At 42.4% G+C, this 20,027-nt stretch overlaps 1 protein-coding gene across 3 annotated transcripts in view; it reads left to right on the forward strand.

The window, feature by feature from the left end:
* Positions 1–19,527, forward strand: part of rnf13 (ring finger protein 13) — a 209,329-nt gene extending 189,802 nt beyond the window's left edge. For all 3 annotated transcript variants that reach the window (XM_055645717.1, XM_055645718.1, XM_055645719.1), the window contains exons 9-10: positions 8,942–9,022; positions 15,798–19,527. In XM_055645717.1, the coding sequence (XP_055501692.1) occupies positions 8,942–9,022; positions 15,798–16,189 (473 nt within the window). In that variant the 3' untranslated portion in view covers positions 16,190–19,527. The remainder of the gene's footprint in view (positions 1–8,941; positions 9,023–15,797) is intronic.
* The last annotated feature ends 500 nt before the right edge of the window (positions 19,528–20,027 follow it).

Here is a 20,027-nt window from a genome sequence, read left to right on the forward strand (position 1 = left end):
GATGTAGGATAGGAGCAGATAACAGAACTACCAGGCTTCAATACTGAGCGGACACCTTTCTAAAGTTCTGTGCATTATCAGTAATTGTTCATGGAACAGTAGCTTTAACTTTTCACCATCCCGCACTGAATTTCTAAAATGTCATGCAATTTTATCTTGGATTTCTTTTTTATCTGAATCTATTCCATGTATCTGTCAAAGTGATGGAAAAATATTTGTATACGCTTTATTGGCTTCACTGTCACACGTTCTCTGTATACTTCATTCAGCTCTATTAGCCATTCTTTTAAGTTAAATGATAATGTAACGTTGCTCTTCAGTTTGGTTCAACCTCAATTTATTTGATTATTGATTTATTGATTATATTCCAAAACTTGGTGCTGATACTGCAAAAACACAAACTTCCATCCACCTGTAGGATGTGCATTATCTACCATTATATCATCCCTTTCCATCAGCCAGGGACCCAAACAGTTCTTTCATTTCAGTTGGGTCAACACTTTAGCTGCACTTCTGATTTAGTCTATGACTGAAGGTGCTCACAATGTGATCTCCTTTTGCATTGGGGGGAAAAAAACAGCTTGGGTGAACACTACAAAACATCTGTATTCAGTCAGCCAATGCTTCTAGTGACCTATCGTTTTGATCCACATCCCACTCCCACTCTCTCTCTGTGTAGAAAGGAACTGCAGATGCTGGTTTATATTGAAGATAGACACAAGTGCTGGAGTGACTCAGTGGGTCAGGCAGCATCTCTGAAGAAAAGGGATGGGTGACGTTTTGGGTCGGGGCCCGTCATCAGTCTGAAGAAGGGTCTCGAACCGAAACATCACCCATCCTTTATCTCCAGAGATGCTGCTTGACCCGCTGAGTTACTCCAGCATTTTGTGTCTATCTTCTGCCCTCTTGTCTTTTACTTTGTACACACTGTTTCCACGGTGACCATCCTTCCATTTGGCTGGTTGCAATCCTCTAGACTGCAGATTGAATTCAACAATTTTAGATAACCAGCCTCTCCTGTGACAGGACTGGAAGGTCCCCATGCAAGATTATCCACTGTTAACATTTACTACCTTTTTCCTGTTCACAGATGCTACCTGATTTGCTGGATATTTCAAGGCTTCTCTTCTGTTTCAGATTGTGTATTGTCTCAGTTTCCAGCATGGTCTTTGTTTCTCTTCCATAACTGCCATTACCTGACCAAACTTAGTCTCCAGCGTATTGCAGACACAGCTTCAGTTCTTTCCATGTCTCCCCTCTCTTCAATGTATAATATAGTTGTTTACTCACTTTCCCCGTCCTGATGAAGACATTGACCTGAAACATTGACTTCTACTTCCTCCTTCATGGATGCTGCCTGACCTGCTGTACATTCCAATGTTCAAATACTTTGAAGCTTTTTTAAGAAAGAAAAGATGTAAGTGACCTCCTGCCCGGTAGCTTCAATGGACTGGCATTGTTTGCTCCAGAGTGTAATCTCTGATTTATACATTTGCTTATAGATGGGTTGTAATATTGGGAAAGTATTAAATGCAAAACAATGAAATTATTTGATGTTTGTGAGTAAGTTTATTTGCCCATATATGACATTGCAACTATATTGTAACATGTTCCAGTGCAGAGGGAGGCCACTCTGCCCATGAAGTCTGTGCTAGCTCTCATCCAGAGCATCTCTCCAGTTCTCACTGGTTCTTTTACCATAGTCTTGCAATTTTCTTCTTCAATATATATTTATCCAGTATCTTCTTGAAGACCGTGCGGCACCCTGCTCTGCCACCAATGAAGAGTTGAATAGTTCTGCAGCCAAAGTACTGAATGATTAGCATTCAACCTGTGCTTTCTCTCCTATATTTAGGGATGCTTTTGAGGAAAGAGCAGAATAATGGGGAATGTAACTCCTCCTTGGTATGAGTACCTGCAAACCAGAGGAATCACTTTCTTGTTGAGTTAACTTTGGGGATCATCATTGGTGCTTAAATTAAGTCCCGTTAACCTTCAGCTTCGGTACATTTCATTTAATACATTTCTCAAAAATAATCTTTTCGTTTGCTTTTCAGATGTTCACAGTTGACTGGCGACTTTTACATTGTTTCTTTTCCCTGCTCAATTCTTTGGTCGATATGCTTGAAGGCAGTTAAACTACTGCGGTAATTGTAATCTGTAATTTTCAATTGAATTTATAGTTCAACAATCTTTTGTCAGAATGACCTTCTGTCAAAGCATGAAGGTCAACTTGTTTCACAAGGAGCCTGGGTCACTTTACCTCGGCTCTGTTCTATCTCATTGTAGCCCTCAAATTCTCCTGTTGAGTCAAGTCCAAGTTGTTATATCAATTTTACACCACCTGAACTCGCTGCTGCGAATCAAATGCAACTAATTTAGTCACTTCAGTCTGAAATATCTTAATTCAGCAGTGTCAGCTTGCCAAGATTAAACCATGCTGGTTGTTCCAACTGCATTATATCTCTGTGTTCGCCTTCAAAACACCAGTAAATGGATCTCATTTGTCAGAATTATAGAGCTACAACTGGACAGTGGTCGTGAGCTACCACCAACCTCATTGGAGACCCGCGAACTGTCTTTAATTGGACTTTACTGCATTTTATCTTGCGCTGAGCGTTATTCCCTTTTTCTTGTACCTGTACATTGTTGACAGCTCGATTGTAATCATATATAGTTTTTCCTTTAATTGCTTAGCACGCAACAAAAAAGCTTTCACTGTACCTCGGTACACGTGACAATAAACTATACTGTATGGAAATAGGTAATTTGGCCCAACTCAACCACAACCACCAATGGACACCATGTTAAAGCCATTTCCCAGCACTTGCCCTCTCTGCTTCATATCCCCGCTAAATATATTCCTTCTTACCCTAAACCTATGCCCTCTACTTTCATTTTCCTGCAGTCGACCTCATCTATGCTCATAGGGTTATCTACCTCAATCATGCCCCCATCTTAACCACCTCCATGCCATGGAGACCAGACCTGGCCTCTGCAGCCTCTCCTCATTGTTGAACTGCTCCACCCCAGGCAAGATCTCATTGAGTCTCATCTGCTCCCCAGCGCTATGATAACCTTCCTATAGATTTCCCTCGGATTGTTTTCCAGCATGATCCCCAGCATTAATGTTAGGGGCACGGGTCTCTCGTAACCACTTGCTGCCTTTCATACCAAAAGGGACCAGGTTTTGCTGTAATAATAATAATACATTTTATTTATGGGCGCCTTTCAAGAGTCTCAAGGACACCTTACAAAAATTTAGCAGGTAAAGGAAAAACATGTAAGGGGAATGAAATAAATAGTAGAGACATGACTAGTACACAAAGTAAAGACAGAATTCAATACAAAACACAGTATGAGGCAATGAAACAGATGAAAAGGGACGGGGACGTGGGGCTCAGGATAGGCAGAGGTGAAGAGATGGGTTTTGAGTCTGGACTGGAAGATGGTGAGGGACACGGAATTGCGGATCAGTTGGGGGAGGGAGTTCCAGAGCCTGGGAGCTGCCCTGGAGAAGGCTCTGTCCCCAAAACTGCGGAGGTTGGACTTGTGGATGGAGAGGAGGCCGGCTGATGTGGATCTGAGGGACCGTGAGGGTTGGTAGGGGGAGAGGAGGTCAGTGAGATATGGGGGGGCCAGATGGTGGAGGGCTTTGTAGGTGAGGATCAGGACTTTGTAGGTGATCCGGTGGGAGATGGGAAGCCAGTGAAGTTGTTTGAGGACTGGAGTGATGTGATACCAGGATTTGGTGTGGGTGATGAGTCGGGCGGCTGCATTCTGGACCAGTTGGAGTCGGTTGATGTAGGTGGAGCTGATGCCAAGGAGAAGTGAGTTGCAATAGTCCAGTCGGGAAGAGATGAAGGCATGGATGAGTCTTTCAGCAGCGGGAGGTGTGAGAGAGGGTCTGAGTTTGGCGATGTTGCGGAGATGAAAGAAGGAGGTTTTAATGACATGGCGGATGTGAGGCTCAAGGGAGAGGGTGGACTCAAAGATCACGCCAAGGTTGCGGGCCTGGGGAGATGGGGAGACAGTGGTGCCGTCGATGGTGAGAGTGGGGTTATTGATTTTGCTGAGTGTGGCTTTGGAGCCTATGAGGAGGAATTCTGTCTTATCGCTGTTGAGTTTGAGGAAGTTATGTTGCATCCAGATTTTTATAGCTGACAAACAGGAGTTGATATGGGAGAGGGGGGGGGGTGGGGGGGGATTTGGTGCCGAGGTAGATCTGGGTGTCATCGGCGTACAGTGGAAGTCCAGGTTGAAGTGGCGGAGTATCTGACCAAGGGGGAGGATGTAGATGATGAAGAGGAGGGGGCCGAGTACGGAGCCTTGGGGAACGCCTTGAGTGACTGTGGCTGTAGCAGAGGTGTGGTTGTGGAGAGAGATGAAGTGGGATCTGTTGGAAAGGTAGGAACGGAGCCAGCTGAGTGCAGAGCCTTCAATGCCGAGGTCTTTGAGTCTGGTGAGCAGGATGTTATGGTTCACTGTATCGAAGGCTGCGCTCAGGTCGAGGAGGATGAGGATGTTGAGGGAACCAGTGTCAGCAGAGGTGAGGAGGTCGTTGAGGACTTTGAGGAGAGCAGTTTCTGTGCTATGGAGGGGGCGAAAGCCAGATTGGAGGGGTTCAAGTAGGTTATACGCAAGGAGGTGGGAATGAAGTTGCGACGCAACGATACGCTCCAGGGTTTTTGAAAGAAAGGGGAGGTTTGAGATTGGGCAGTAGTTAATGAGAGAGGAGGGAATCAAGACCAGGTTTCTTTAAGATTGGTGTGACAGCAGCAGTTTTGAAAGCGGAGGGGACAATGAGGAGTTGAAGAGATTAGTGAGGTAGGGGCAGAGAACGGGGAGGCAGGACTTCAGCAGGGGAGTGGGGAGAGGGTTGAGGGAGCAGGTAGTGGGTTTGGAAGAGCTGATGAGTTTGGAGATTTCAATAGGGGTGACCAGGTCAAACTGGGAGAGGAAGCAGTGTGGAGGAGGGGTAGGGAGGTCAGTGGAGATGTTGAAAGGAGGGGCCTTGGTAGGTGGTGGAGTAGATGCTGGGGAGTCGGGTACAGGGGATAAAGATTGATAGATGGTGCTGATTTTATCAGCGAAAAAGTGGAGGAGTGAGTTGCAGAGATCCGGAGTAGAGGTAGGGAGAGTGTTGGCTCGAGGCTTGAGGAGGTTGCCCACTGTGGAGAAGAGGGTTCTGTGATTTAGGCAGGGATCGGTGAATATGGAAGAGAGGTAGGCAGATTTTGCAGCAATGAGGGCATCTTTGGAGTCAGTGAGGTGGAGTTTGTAAGTTTCAAGGTGGACTGTGAGAGATGATTCCTTTGTGAGTCGTTCAAGTCGGCGACCAGTCTGTTTCAGTTTACGAAGTGCAGGTGTGTACCAGGGTGAAGATGTGTTGAAAGTTATGGTTCTTGTTTTGAGGGGGGCCATAGTGTTAAGGGAGGTAGACAAGGTGGAGTTGAGATGGTTTATGAGATCATCAGGTGAGATGGGGGTTGAGTCCAGGGGGAGAGTGGTGGAGAGCAGGTCAGAGAGATGGTGGGGATCAATGGATTTTAGATTACGGAAGGTGATTTCTCGGAGGAAGCGGAGGCGAGGTGTTGGAGAAGGGATGGTGAACCGTATAAGCTTATGATCAGAGAGGGGGAAGAGGCATGGATGGAGGTCGAGTACCGGTTGATTTGTGGAGCAGACCAGGTCAAGGATGTGACCTTTGTCATGGGTGGAAAAGGTGACGTGCTGAGTGAGAGAGAAGTTGTCAAGTAAAAAGGCGAATTCAGATGCGAGCTTGCAGGTGGGGGAGTCCATGTGAATATTTAAGTCACCAAGTAGCAGCAGACGTGTGGAGAGGGATGAGGCAAGTGTGAGGAGTTCATTGAGGTCAGATAGGAAGGAGGGGTTTAGGTGGCCGGTAAATGAGGATAACTGTCATGGAGGAAAGGGCTGTACTCCATTACGTTAGAAGTTGATTTACTTTTAATAATCTTTCCCGTGCCTGTAAGTGAAAGCATCCTATAAATTTGGCAAGGTTTTTGATCATTAAAATGTATTTCCTCCTTGGCAACATTGCATTTGGCTGAGAATGGTTTAAAGGGGCTGTCCCACTGCGGCGACCTAATTGGCGAGTTTAGAAGAGTTTGAAAAAATGTCATGTTGAAGACCTCCTTTGACTATGTAGAAGACCTCCTTCAACCTTCTTCATTTATGTTGAAGACTAGCTTTGACTAGCTTCGGGAAAATTGGACACCGAATAGTGGAGAGTGAAGACGACCTCCTTCGACTATGTTGAAGACTATCTACGACTACCTTCGACTACCCTTGATTACCTACGAATAACATGCCGACCTACTACGACCTACTTCGACTAAACCTACGAGTAAAAAAAGTATCGATTTTTTCCATGACGACTTTTTTTTACTCGCGGGCATTTTTCAACATGTTGTAAAATACGCAGCGACCTGGATGAGGCCTCGAGTACGCGGGGACTACTCTCGAGCATGAAGGAGAGTTACAAAGACCTCCTAGGACCTCGTGTTGACTATGCTGCGAGTATGAGTCAAGGGCAAACTCGTCTGAACTCGCCGCAGTGGGAAAGCCCCTTTTAATCATTTAAGTTGTATTTCTAAGATTTACTTAAAACTCAATATTGATAGAGATTTTCCATTATCTGAGAAATGTACATTAAGCAATTTTGCAATTAATTTTTACTTTATTTTTAAACTTTTATTAGTTAATTTTATGTATTATTTTATTAGTTGGTATTTAGTTAATTTTTAGTGTATTAATAAAGTGGCTTGGAAAGGGGGAGGACAAAATGGTGGTGTTCAAAATCTGCATGTTGTATCAACCAGTGATAATATTTTAGACATGAAATGAGTTTTCTTCCTGTTATATTTCCTTTAACTGCCAATTAATTTCCCTTCTGAGCCCTGTTGGCTCCAGAACTGTATTCTAACTGCTTTCCCATTGATACTTGGATCAAGTTGCTACTTCTTGCAGTTGTGCAATTGCTAAATCTGGAACACTATTCATTTTTCCCAGTAAGTAATTCATCTCGGAGTGAGTCGTACCAATATCTCGCAATCCTGCTGTTGCTGCTCATCAACTACATAGTTTCCCAAACAAGCAAATACTAGTTAGACTGAATCTTGAGTTTATCAGAAGCTACACTTCATCCAGTGATAATTTGGAACTTTCCTATTCTGGTAAGGCCTTGAGCAAAATTGCATTTTCACACATTGCTCAACGTAATGATATTAGTTCTCTGAATAATAAAGGAGCCAGAGATGATTGTGGACTATTCTCCGGTAATGCATAATAGAAAGAGAAGCTATTTCCCTGCAATGTCTCTGTGATAATGTTCTTTTTCAATATCGGATAAATTGGTGTTCAGATTGATATTGCTTTGAATCATTTAATTCAAATTTATAAGCCTATAATGGCTACAGAACTAGTGGGAAGCCATTTCTTACACCAATAAAACAAAAGTACATGTATGTAACTTTCAATCCAGTTTTTATTCCAAATGTAAAAAAATTGGAACCTTCAGCAGGTCAGGCGGCATTTGTGAAGCGAGAAACAGTGGAGTGGCAGTTCTGTATTTAGAGTCTTGTCCAACTTGGCTCTTGGACACCTGGAGAAAATAAAGTCAATTGAGTTGTTCCAGCATCACTCAACAGTTTTTGTCTGAAGTTCAACAATCCTGGGAAATCTAAAGGAAGATTCACAACGCAGGCACAGTTGCCAAGGGACAGTGAATGTTTCACTGGCTGCCAAATACTAAAAATCAATAGATGAATTTGTAAGATCTTTGCAAAATGGTCAGAGGAAAAACATTTCAGATTCTCAGACATTCCTTTTGTTTATAATGCCAGCAAGGTTGTAGGTATGGCACACACACACAGGTTATGTGACTGACCCTTTTAATTGTAGTTTAGTTCAGAGTCTCAGCATGATAAAGGCCACGCTGACCATCTGTCACAGGTTCACACTAAGAAGGGTCACAACTCCAAAATGTCACCCATCCTTTAACTCCAGAGATGCTGCTTGATGCGCTGAGTTTCTCCAGCACTTTGTGTAAATACACTTTTTGATATACATCAGCATCTGCAGTTTCTTTCTACACTAGTTCTAGGTTTTCCCACGTTCTACACACCAGGGGCAATTTACAGAGCCCAATTAACCTCCAAACCTGCCGTTTTTTGGGATGTGAGAGGAAACCAGAACACCTGGAGGAAACTCACACAGTCACAGGGAGAATGTACATACTCCACCCAGACAGCATCCAATGTCAGGATTAAAGGGTTCTCTGCCGCTGTAATGCAGCAACTCTACCAGCTGCACCACTGTTCCGCCGTTTTGTTGCACACACACACAGGAACTCGCTCGCATGCCCACAAGCTTATAATAGACATCAAGAAAAATAGAATCATGAGTAACTAACAATACTTTCAAAAGCCTGATGTTCCAAGATTTAAGCATCAACTCTTAATCTATAAACTGCATTTATTTTAGTTTTACTCTGTGCTCTCATAGTATTTTACATTGCAGTTTTATTTCCCAGCTTGCTGGCCTTGTTATGATGAAAAGTTCTCATGAAAAGTTTTAAGTGGTCTCTTGAAATAGTTCAGCCATACAGCAAGGATACAATATGTGAACTGAATTGATGAAAGTAAAGATTGCTGAAACTGGAAAAAAAAAAGCTTGTACTTCTCCAGAAAGATTAAAAGTTAACATTGTCTGTTTCTATTTAGTGGGTTTCACGAGGAACTCTGGACCAGCAAGTTGCCACTCTCCTGTGAGATGTATTTTGAAGAAGTCTTTTATCTCTTCGTAACCCTACAGAGCTTTTCGTAGGAACACAGTGTGACACTTTATGTTCAGTTAGTCCTGTGAACATGTGTGGACATTAGAGCTGCAAAGTGTAATCATTCCATTGTCTCTACAGGGGATGAATACGAGGTGTGTGCAATCTGTCTGGATGAATATGAAGAAGGTGACAAGCTTCGCATTCTGCCCTGTTCACACGGTAAGCAAATGCTTCTCAATCCTGGAACAATCCTAGTTGCAGCAGGAGTTAAAATTTGCATGTAACAAAGGTAATGCCACTGTGGTTATGGGAGATTTCAATATGCAGGTAGACTGTGAAAATCAAGTTGGTTCTGGGCCCCAAGAGAGGGAGTTTGTGGAATGCCTCCAAGATGGATTCTTAGTGCAGCTTGTATTGGAGCCTATCAGAGAGAAGGCAATTCTGGATTTAGTGTTGTCTAATGATCCAGATTTAATAAGGGAACTCAAGGTAAAGGAACTGCTAAAAGGTAGTGATCATAATATGATAAATTTTAGTCTGCAATTTGAGAGGGAGAAGATTAAATCAGAAGTGTCGGTGTTGCAGTTGAACAAAGGGGACTATGAAGGCATGAGAGAGGAGCTGGCCAAGGTTGACTGGAAAAGGATCCTAGCAGGAATGACAGTGGAACATCAATGGCAGGAATTTCTGGGCATAATCCAGAAGATGCAGCATCATTTCAATCCAAACAGGAAGAAAGATTCTAAGGGGAATAAGAGGCAACCGTGGCTGACAAGGGAAGTTAGGGATGGAATAAAATTAAAAGAAAAGGTATATAACATCGCAAAGAGTAGCAGAAAGCCAAAGGATTGGGAAACATTCAAAAGACAACAGAAGGCAACAAAAAGGGCAATACGGGGTGAAAAGATGAAGTATGAGGGTAAGCTGGCCAATAATATAAAGAAGGATAATAAAAGCTTCTTTAGGTATGTTAAGAAAAAGATTAGTAAAGACAAATGTGGGTCTCTTGAAGGCAGAAACAGGTGAAATTATTATGGGGAACAAGGAAATGGCAGAAGAGTTGAACAGGTACTTTGTTTGTGTCTTCCTTAGTGAAGACAGAACCAGTCTCCCAGATGCACTAGAGGCCAGAGGATCTAGGGATACAGAGGAACTGAAAGAAATTTGTATTAAGAGAAATAGTATTGGGTAAACTGATGTGACTGATGGCTGCTAAATCTCCAGGGCCTGATGGTCTGCATCCCAGGATACTCAAGGAGGTGGCTCTAGAAATCATGGACGCATTGGTGATCATTTTCCAATGTTCAATAGATTCAGTTCCTGGGGATTGGAGGGTAGCTAATGTTGTCCCACTTTTCAAGAAAGGAGCGAGAGAGAAAACGGGGAATTATAGACCAGTTAGCCTGACATCGGTGATGGGGACGATGCTGGAGTCAATTATTATAGAAGTAATAACAGCGCATTTGGATAGCAGTAAAAGGATTGGTCAAAGTCAGCATGGATTTATCAAAGGGAAATCCTGCTTGACTAATCATCTGGAAATTTTTGAGGATGTGACAAGTAAAATGGATGAAGGAGAGCCAGTGGATGTAGTGTATCTGGGCATTCAGAGAGCCTTTGATAATGTCCCACACAGGTGATTTGTGGGCAAAATTAGAGCACATGGTATTGGGGGTAGGGTATTGACATGGGTAGATAATTGATTGGCAGACAGGAAATAAAGAGTAGGAATGAACGGGTCCCTGTCAGAATGGCAGGAAGTAGCGAGTGGTGAGTGCCGCAAGGCTCGGTGCTAATTTGAGGAAGGACATCCTTGCTATTGATGCAGTACAGCGTAGGTTCATGAGGTTAATCCCCGGGATGCTGGGACTGTCATATGAGGAAAGATTGGAAAGACTGGGCTTGGATTCACTGGAATTTAGAAGGATGAGGGGTTATCTTATAGAAACATATAACATTATAAAAGGACTGGACAAGCTAGATGCAGGAAAAATTTTCTCAATGTTGGGGGAGTCCAGAACCAGGGGCCACAGTCTAACAATAAAGGGGAGGCCATTTAAAACTGAGATGAGAAAAAACTTTTTCACCCAGAGAGTTGTGAATTTGTGGAATTCTCTGCCACAGAAGGCAGTGGAGGCCAATGGACTGGATGATTTAAAAGAAGGTTAGATAGAGCTCTTGGGGTTTGCGGAATCAAGAAGTATGGGGAGAAGGCTGGCACGGGTTACTGATTGTGGATGATCAGCCATAATCACAATGAATGGCAGTGCTGGCTCGAAGGGCCGAATGGCCTCCTCCTGTACCTAATTTCTATGTTTCTAAGCTAGTAAATTGGTCAATATTAGCTTGATCTCCTCGCCAGTTTATTTCTTCACTTAGATGCCCATCAAAATATAACCATTAAAATGACCACTCTGGATGATCCTCTGTCATGGCTAAATGTTTCATCTTTTGTCATCCACCACATCTTCCCAAAGCAAACATGACTACCTTTCCTCTGTTATCAGACTTCTGAATGGGCCTTCCATAAGCTAGGGTACCATCTGATTCACCTCTACCCCATTGCAGACATTGGACATTGTGCGCTACACTACAGAGAACTACATTCTGGTCTCCGTATCTTCTGTTTTGCTCTATCTGTTGTATTTGAGTTTGGCTAGATTATATTTATGTTTAGTGTTATCTGATATGATTGGATCTTATGCAAAACAAAGTTTTTCACTGTACCTCGGCTTGCGTGACAGTAATAAATGTGAAAATGGTGCTATGCTTGTATTGAATGCAAAGCACGTTAAATAATTTTACATCACCAAACCAGCACAATTCCTCCTTGTTTGTGCCAAATGCTTTTAGATTTTAACAATGAAATCTAAACTAATAGCAATAACGTTTTTAATTAAAACATGTTCATAAATACTATTACGTTTGGAAGAAAAAGGCATACATTTTTGGTTCAGGTTGGGCAGGAGATGCATTCAAACTAATAACCGAGCAAGATTGGTTTACTGCTGTCATTTTTATTTCAAGGTTTTAGGTTTACCCTATTGAGGCATTGACTATTTCTGAGGACATTGCTTTAAAACTCTGTTGGTATAATTTATAAAGCAGATGTGTACTGAAGTTTAAAGGAGTGCGAGGCAATATTATTCAGATGTACAAGATTGAGAGAGGGATTGATAGTGTGAATGTCGAGAGGCTGTTTTCTTGGGTTGAACAACCAAGAGAGGAAAATAACCTGAGACGCAACTTTTTCACTCAGAGGGTGATTTGTATGTGGAAAGAGCTGCCAGAGGAGGTACAGTAGTTGAGGCAGGTATAACAGTATTTAAAAGACTCTTGGACTGGTACGTGGATAGGAAAGATCTAGATAGATATGGGCCAAATGTGGGCAAATGGAACTAGCTTAAGATTCAGATTCAGATTCAATTTTAATTGTCATTGTCAGTGTACAGTACAGAGACAACGAAATGCATCTCCCTGGAAGTGCGACATAGCAAACGATTTGAATAAATAATAATAAGTGTCCGGGGGGGGTGGTGATTGGCAGTCACCGAGGTACGTTGTTGAGTAGAGTGACAGCCGCCGGAAAGAAGCTGTTCCTCGACCTGCTGGTTCGGCAACGGAGAGACCTATAGCGCCTCCCGGATGGTAGGAGGGTAAACAGTCCATGGTTGGGGTGAGAGCAGTCCTTGGCGATGCTGAGCGCCCTCCGCAGACAGCGCTTGCTTTGGACAGACTCAATGGAGGGGAGCGTGGAACCGGTGATGCGTTGGGCAATTTTCACCACCCTCTGCAATGCCTTCCGGTCGGAGACAGAGCAGTTGCCATACCATACTGTGATGCAGTTGGTAAGGATGCTCTCGATGGTGCAGCGGTAGAAGTTCACCAGGATCTGAGGAGACAGATGGACCTTCTTCAGTCTCCTCAGGAAGAAGAGACGCTGATGAACCTTCTTGATCAGAGTAGAGGTATTGTGGGTCCAAGAGAGGTCATCGGAGATGTTGACTCCCAGGAACCTGAAGCTAGAAACACGTTCCACCTCCGTCCCGTTAATGTGGATGGGGGTGTGCGTGCCGCCTCTGGACTTCCTGAAGTCTACAATGAGCTCCTTGGTCTTCTTGGAGTTAAGGGCCAGGTTGTTGTCAGCGCACCATACTGCTAAGTGCTGGACCTCCTCCCTGTAGGCCAGCTCATCGTTGTTGCTGATGAGGCCAATCACCGTTGTATCATCTGCATACTTGATGATGGTGTTAGTAGCATGTACAGGTGTGCAGTCATAGGTGAAGAGGGAGTAGAGGAGGGGGCTCAGCACACAGCCCTGATCTTGGTCAGAATGGACAATTTGGGCTTAAGGGTCTGTTTCTGTGCTGTACATCTCTATGGCTCTCTCTAACACTGGTTAGGCCAGTTTAAGTACTGTGTACAGTTCAGGTCACCACATTGCAAGAAATATGTGTTTGCACTAAAAGAGTTTCAGAGTAGATCAGAGGATCATGCCAGGATTGGAGTATTTAAATTGTAGCTCTGGGAAAGGATAGGTCTGGAAATGTCAGGGTTGTTCAGTCTGGTACAGAGGAGGCTGAAGGGGTTAATTAAAGTGAATGTAATGGAGGGACCTGGATAGTTCTGGCGAGATGGACACATTTCCTTTGCAAAACTGTCGAAAACCCAAGGATGTGGATTTCAAGTAATTGATAGGACCAGAAGAGAGCGAAGAAAAATATTTTATCCCAATGGATGACAGGATCAGGAAGTCACTGCCTGGCAGGATGATAAAGGCAGAAAGCCCTGTTGCACAGAAACAATAAGTGCGTGTCGTGAGTCGTGACCTGTTGAGTGCGGACTCAAAATGAGATATGATGGGATTGTGTGACTCTTACTGATCAGCGCAGTCATAATGGCCAAATGTCTTTAGCGATAGAGTTTAGAGATACAGCGCGGAAACAGGCCCTTCAGCCCACCGAGTCCGCGTGGACCAGCGATCACCCTGTACACTTACCTTTACAAGCTAGCGACAATGTTTACAACCTACCGAAGCCAATTAACCTACAAATTTGCACGTCTTTGGAGTGTGGGAGGAAACTGGAGCATCAAGAGAAAACGCAGTCACAGGGAGAATGTACAGACATGACCCGTAGTCAAGATCGAACCTGGATCTCTGATGCTGTAAGGCAGCAACTCCACCACTGCGCTGCTAAATCATTCTTTCTGTAATATAACCTCGCTGGAGAGGATATAAAAAGCATCAAAATGACATGCAAGTGGAACACTTCAAATGATTGCATGATTGATTTATTTTGGTGTGATAAAGTCCTTGACTCATTGGGAGTTGCAAACAAAGATTTGTGTGTAGTTTGTGACCTTATGATCCCATTTCAGCTGTAAAGTAATTATCGTTGTGTATGTGAAATGGGAAGGGAAATGACATTGGCATTAAAGTAATTTGTGACCGGAGGTCCCTGCTCCAATATCCCGACGGGCACTTCTTCCACTGAAAATGGGCACCGGCAGTTCAAAACGTGAAATGCCTTTCTTTTGTGATTTTTTTTAAAAGCTGCAAATTCTAGGCATTCATAATTTAAGATGCCCATTATTATAACTTTATTGCATAGAAATGGGCGATTTAGCCCAATGGATCTGTGTCATTATATATGTTCCACACAAGCCACTTAGGGCAGCACAGTGGTAAAGCTGCGGTTCTCGATTGCTTTCCTGTACAATGTCTCATCATTGTTGTTGATTTAACCAATAACAAGGGTATCATCAGCAAATTTAAAGATGGAGTTGGAGCTAGACTTGACCACACAATGGTGTCGAGGAGTAGAGCAAGGGTCACAGCTCTGAGGGTCTAGATGGAAGAAACGTCATGACCAATTCTAGCCGACTAAGATCTGCTGGTTAGGAAGTTTAAAAGCCAGTTGCAGATGGAGGTCCCAAGGCCACGGTCCAGAGGTTTAGAGATGAGCTTATTCGGTATTTTGCTGTTGAAGGCTGTATTCAATGAAGAACATCCTGACAGAATTGTTCTTGTTGTAAAAGTTGATCCAGTGCTGAATATAGTGCAAGAGAGGGCAATCCATGCATGGACCTATTTTGGTGCTTTTGATCGTCCAGAAGACTAACTGTGGGCCATTACCAGTCTTTGAAATCACTTCATATTTATTCCAGCTTTTTGTGTCTATTTTCATTATGGTTGATTTTAGAGCTACTGGACAGTAGTAATTGAGACAGGCCACTTTATAGAAATGCATGGATCTGCTTGATTGTATTGCTGTCACTTCTCCATTGATGTATTCCAATATTTTCCCAGCAAAAATGCCTGATAAATTCCTGCACTTGTGTAGGAAGGAACTGTTGATGCTGGTTTAAATGGACTATCTCCTTGATCAACATTACTTTTTTGCATATCTTTCATTCATTTGTTCTATATCTCTCTATATCACTGTCTGTATCTCTTGTTTCCCTTACCCCTAACTCTTAGTCTGAAGATGGGTCTTGAGCCGAAACGTCACCTATTCCATCTCTCCAGAGATGCTGCCTGACCTGCTGAGTTACGCAAGCTTTTTTTGTCTACCTGCACTTGATTGATTGAAAGTTACAGCATAGAAACAGGCCTTTTAGCCGACAGAGTTCCCTCCGACCAGTGATCCTAGTACACTAGCACTATCCTACACACTAGAGACAATTTACAATTTTTACCAAAGCCAATTATTCCACAAACCTGCACGCCTTCTGGATGTGGGAGGAAACCGGAGCACCCGGAGGAAACCCATGCGGTCACAGGGAGAACGTGCAAAGTCCACACAGAAAACACCCAGGGTCAAAATCGAACCCAGGTCTCTGGCGCTGTGAGGCAGCGGCTCCATCAGCTGTCATGTTTTCTTCCTTTTCCTGAATTGTGGTGAATTTTGTAGAAAATCTAAATAACGTTGTGTACAATTGTCATTAGTTTGTACAATTTATTTTGTTTGTTCCCTCTCATTTACCCTCACAGCGTATCACTGTAAGTGTGTGGATCCATGGCTGACAAGAACAAAGAAAACCTGCCCTGTCTGCAAACAAAAAGTGGTGGCTTCTCAGGGAGAATCTGATTCGGAAACTGATGAAGTAGACAGCAGCCATGAAGAAAACGACGATGCCTCTGAGAACACTCCTCTCCTGAGATCATCGCTTGCCTCCACCAGTGCCCAATCCTTTGGTACAATGACAGAATCACAGTCTCACCCAGAGGCTGTGGAGTCCTCCGATTATGAAGAGGAGGAGGAAGGAGACAGTAGTGAAGCTGAGGACGAGGTTAATGAAGAAACGGTAGTTCAGATGCAACCAGAAACCCGTAAGATCAGCACCGGAGAGCGAGGAACCAAGGATCCATTTGCAGTAGTTTGATGATTTTGTTTGGGGTTTTTTTAATTTAAAATGGCCAATCTGCACATCCTATAAAAACAATGAGTGTCATAATTAAAAGTTGGGGACATTTTTCCATATGCTTTTCCACAGTTAATGTATCGCTACTTCACAACATATGCATATTTTCTCAGTTTTAAAACCTTTCACGGCTTCCTGCTCACGTGGCTGCTGGAATAGAAAGCAGCTGCCAGAAGTAATACAAAGCCGCCAACCATTGATTTTTGGTGACCTTGCACAGATTAGAGGTCTGTTTCCCCTGAATCACTGCTGCCTGTTTTATCATTATTGCAGCAATCTTGAGTGCGACATTGATCACTCAACTACCAAGTAGCTGGGTGGAACCAGTTACACAGAACTGATAGTGACTTTCTCTGAAAGAAAGCAACGTGCATACTGAGGTAGCTGAATGTCTGACCCTTCCTTTGCAAAAATAAAATGCTTATATCATGTAATTTTATCCATTTCCTGTATACTTTCAACCCAAGAATCCAGCCAATGATTTTAGTTGCAAGTATTTTCCCCAATCAGGTTTATTATAACTGTTGAAATTTTCAACTTATTTTTGATTTGATTTTAAAGAAAGAAAATTCTGCATCTATTTACGATAAATCAATACATTGACATGTGATTAAGTAGAGAAAAGAGACTAACATTTTTTTACTCCCTATAAATGCTTTGGAATTCCTCTCCAGCTTTTATTTTAAGGTCATATTTTTAGATATCATTTATGAAGAGGGAGCTGGCAGGTACTTTTGTGTATATTTAAGTATATTCTTAATTCGAGCTATTTGAACAAAGTTTATTGTGTCAAATCACCCATGTATTATGTGCCAAGACGGTGCATACAATAATGATCTTGAAAGCTAAGATTCTTAATAAAAATGTTATAATTTAAGTAGTTTACAATATGACCTATTGTGATGACAATGTTGACTGGATATGATTTTAACATAACTGGTCCCGTATCCCTACACCTGAGGGAGAGGCCACCAACTATCACATAAGGTGCAGGATTTAGTTACATGGTGTTTATCGGACCTACATGGAGGAAGATTAAGACGGACAGTCTATGCCAGGGGTCGGCAACCAGGTCGAATCTGGCCCGCAGACTTCCGTCATCTCCGGTACCTCCTAGGCCCGAGGCCGCGGCACCCAGGCGCGGTGATGCAAGGAGGCCTGCGCTGGCGGCCACAATGGCGGACCCGCCGAGCACCGAACATCCTGTGCAAAGCCGCCGACACGGCCGCACACCTTCTGTGTCTGAGCTGCACTGTCGGGATCAGGGTTGTCAATAGGCCGGGGACGAGTGAGCGTGAGTATTTGAGCCACCGCCTTCAGGACAGCTCAAAGTTCATGCTCCAAGTTCGTGAGCGCCCGTAACTAAGGGGCGGGATCTATGTGAACACATGATTTGATGTCTGCCATCCAGGGCGGGATCCATTTGTACATGTGATATATGTGGCCTGCCATCCACTTACAGACATGCGTCCTGGCCCCTATGCAGAACAAGGTTGCCCACCCCTGATCTATGCTATATCAATGATTTTTGAATCCTCTTCTGAAAGCGGGGGGAAAGTAACAATCCCACATTGAGACTGCATATGACAGCGTGCTATTGTGAATTAATGTGGTCCATAATTTTTTAACCCCAGGTACGCTAACACATCTTGTTGCACAAAATTAAGGTTGTACTAAAATATTTGGGCATTCTTTCCAGAAGCGTTTTTAAATGTAACCTGTGGATGTATACCATTCAGTTTCATCCTCTTTGAAATGTTTTTAATACATTGCTGCCCAGAGAGAGATCTGTTGAGGTACAGTCCTGTAGCTTTCTCTGTATTACATTTAGAAGTCAATGCCAGGTTTCTTTCAAGATCTTCATCCAATTCCAAAAACAGCAGTAATGCATTCATTTTTATGTTGCTTGTTACTTGGGAAATTCTAATCTTGCAATTTTAAATGAAAAGTTATGCCCTGCATTGCTAATAAAAATTCTAAGATCTTTTTGTATTTCTCCATTACCAAAAGGAAACGGGTCTGGGATAGATGAGAATTTGATTGCCCTCAGCTTTCTAGGTCGAAGCACAGCTGAAACTTGATCAATCTAAAGTCAATCTAAACTGCAAAAAAAATGTTTTCTTGATATCTCTTTTGAAAGTTAGAACAGCAGACAGAACTAATCAACTCCAGAAATAATCAGTGAAGAAGTTTGTGCAGTTCTCGTGGTTGTATAGTCTGTGAGTCAGTTCATCTTAGCTTTTCAATATATATTGAGATGGGTCAACAGGCCTCTCTAAATTAATATTGTTTGACTGGGGTAGCTCTTCAGTTATTTCACCTGATGGGATTTAGTTATTGTAGCTTGGGTTAGTAAAGGGTGACACGTTTGACGCATTCAGACACTTGTTAGCTGCTGCAATTTCAGAAGGAATAGCATTGCTTGTCCGTGCACAAAATGGTTCCTTAATGTAATTCCAATCTATTTTGCACTCACTATATAACAACTTATGCTTCTATTTCCAAACTTGCTGCACTTAAAAATGTTGAGAACACAAGGTTACTTCATCATAGCACAGCTGCTGCACACTTAAATTAAATAAAGATGGCTTGCTTAAAGATCACTTAATGAGCTCGTATGGCTTTATAATCACAGGAGTACCTTTTACAGTAAAGATGTTTAAGAATAATTTTCTATGGATAATGTTCTACTATCATGGCCCATGGATCCCCGGTCTCTCTCAAGGCTGATGTCAGAAAACATGAATTTATTTTTCATCACAATCAGTTGATCTGACTAGACATTTTTTATCTTGCTTCACTGCAATTAAATATTACTAGTATAAGTACAAGATTTTTGTACTGATCTTCTTTGGAAACTGTATTTTGCAATGATGAAATGTTACTAAAGGGATATAGTTCTAATATTGTATATTCAGTTCTGTCCTAAATTTATAAATTCATTCCAAACAAATTTCAGCTCGCATTTAATTTGAAGCTACATTTTTTAAATGTTAGTGACACTATGCCAAATGTACTGTCTGAAATATCTTGTTTCATTTTTGCATCAGCATCCTTTGTGGTTCAGTTTTTTTTTGGATTAATCAAATTAAATGTATCTTCCTTCTAACTTTTGAGCTGCATTCCCATTTTTAAATATTCATGTAAAAATGTAATGTTCATTTAAGCCATGTTCTTAATAGATGCTGCACATGTACAATGTTTTTATTTAGTACACTCCACTCCAAACTTATTATTTGGCTTCAGTTGAGGCTATTATTGTAATTATTTCATAGAATAAAAGACATGTTTCCAAAGATCATTCTTGTTTTTTAGTGCTATATTGAATTTGAGTTAGTGGTGTGCTGAAATGCTTGCCATGTTAGTTGTTGCATGAGCCTGGTTGCAGTAATGTACCAGCGTTTCAACTGCTATAATGCTGTTCAATAACTCGTCCACAAATATGGTTGAACAATCACACAGCCCTGCGACTGCACAATCTCACCTTGTTAGGAGAGACCACAAGCGTATTGTTTACAAGAAGAAAACTACAAACCCATTCAAGGGAAATAATTTTATTTTTCCACATTCAGCACAAGCGACCCATCTATTCCATTGAACCAGGAGGGGCAACTTCCTTAACTAACTTGTAGGTGGTCTGAATAATATGTGCATGTTTACTGATTCTCCCTTATCTATTTGAAATCCAGCCAGACTCCTTGGGTCCCTTTCTACAATATTCCAGTAGGCTGAGCCTGTTTTTTTCTAGGATAAAGTCTTAAAAGCTATGGGGTAACCAGGGCCTTTTAAGGCTGTTATC

The sequence above is a fragment of the Leucoraja erinacea genome, chromosome 14 (genome assembly GCF_028641065.1).
Source record: "Leucoraja erinacea ecotype New England chromosome 14, Leri_hhj_1, whole genome shotgun sequence".
NCBI lineage: Eukaryota > Metazoa > Chordata > Chondrichthyes > Rajiformes > Rajidae > Leucoraja > Leucoraja erinaceus.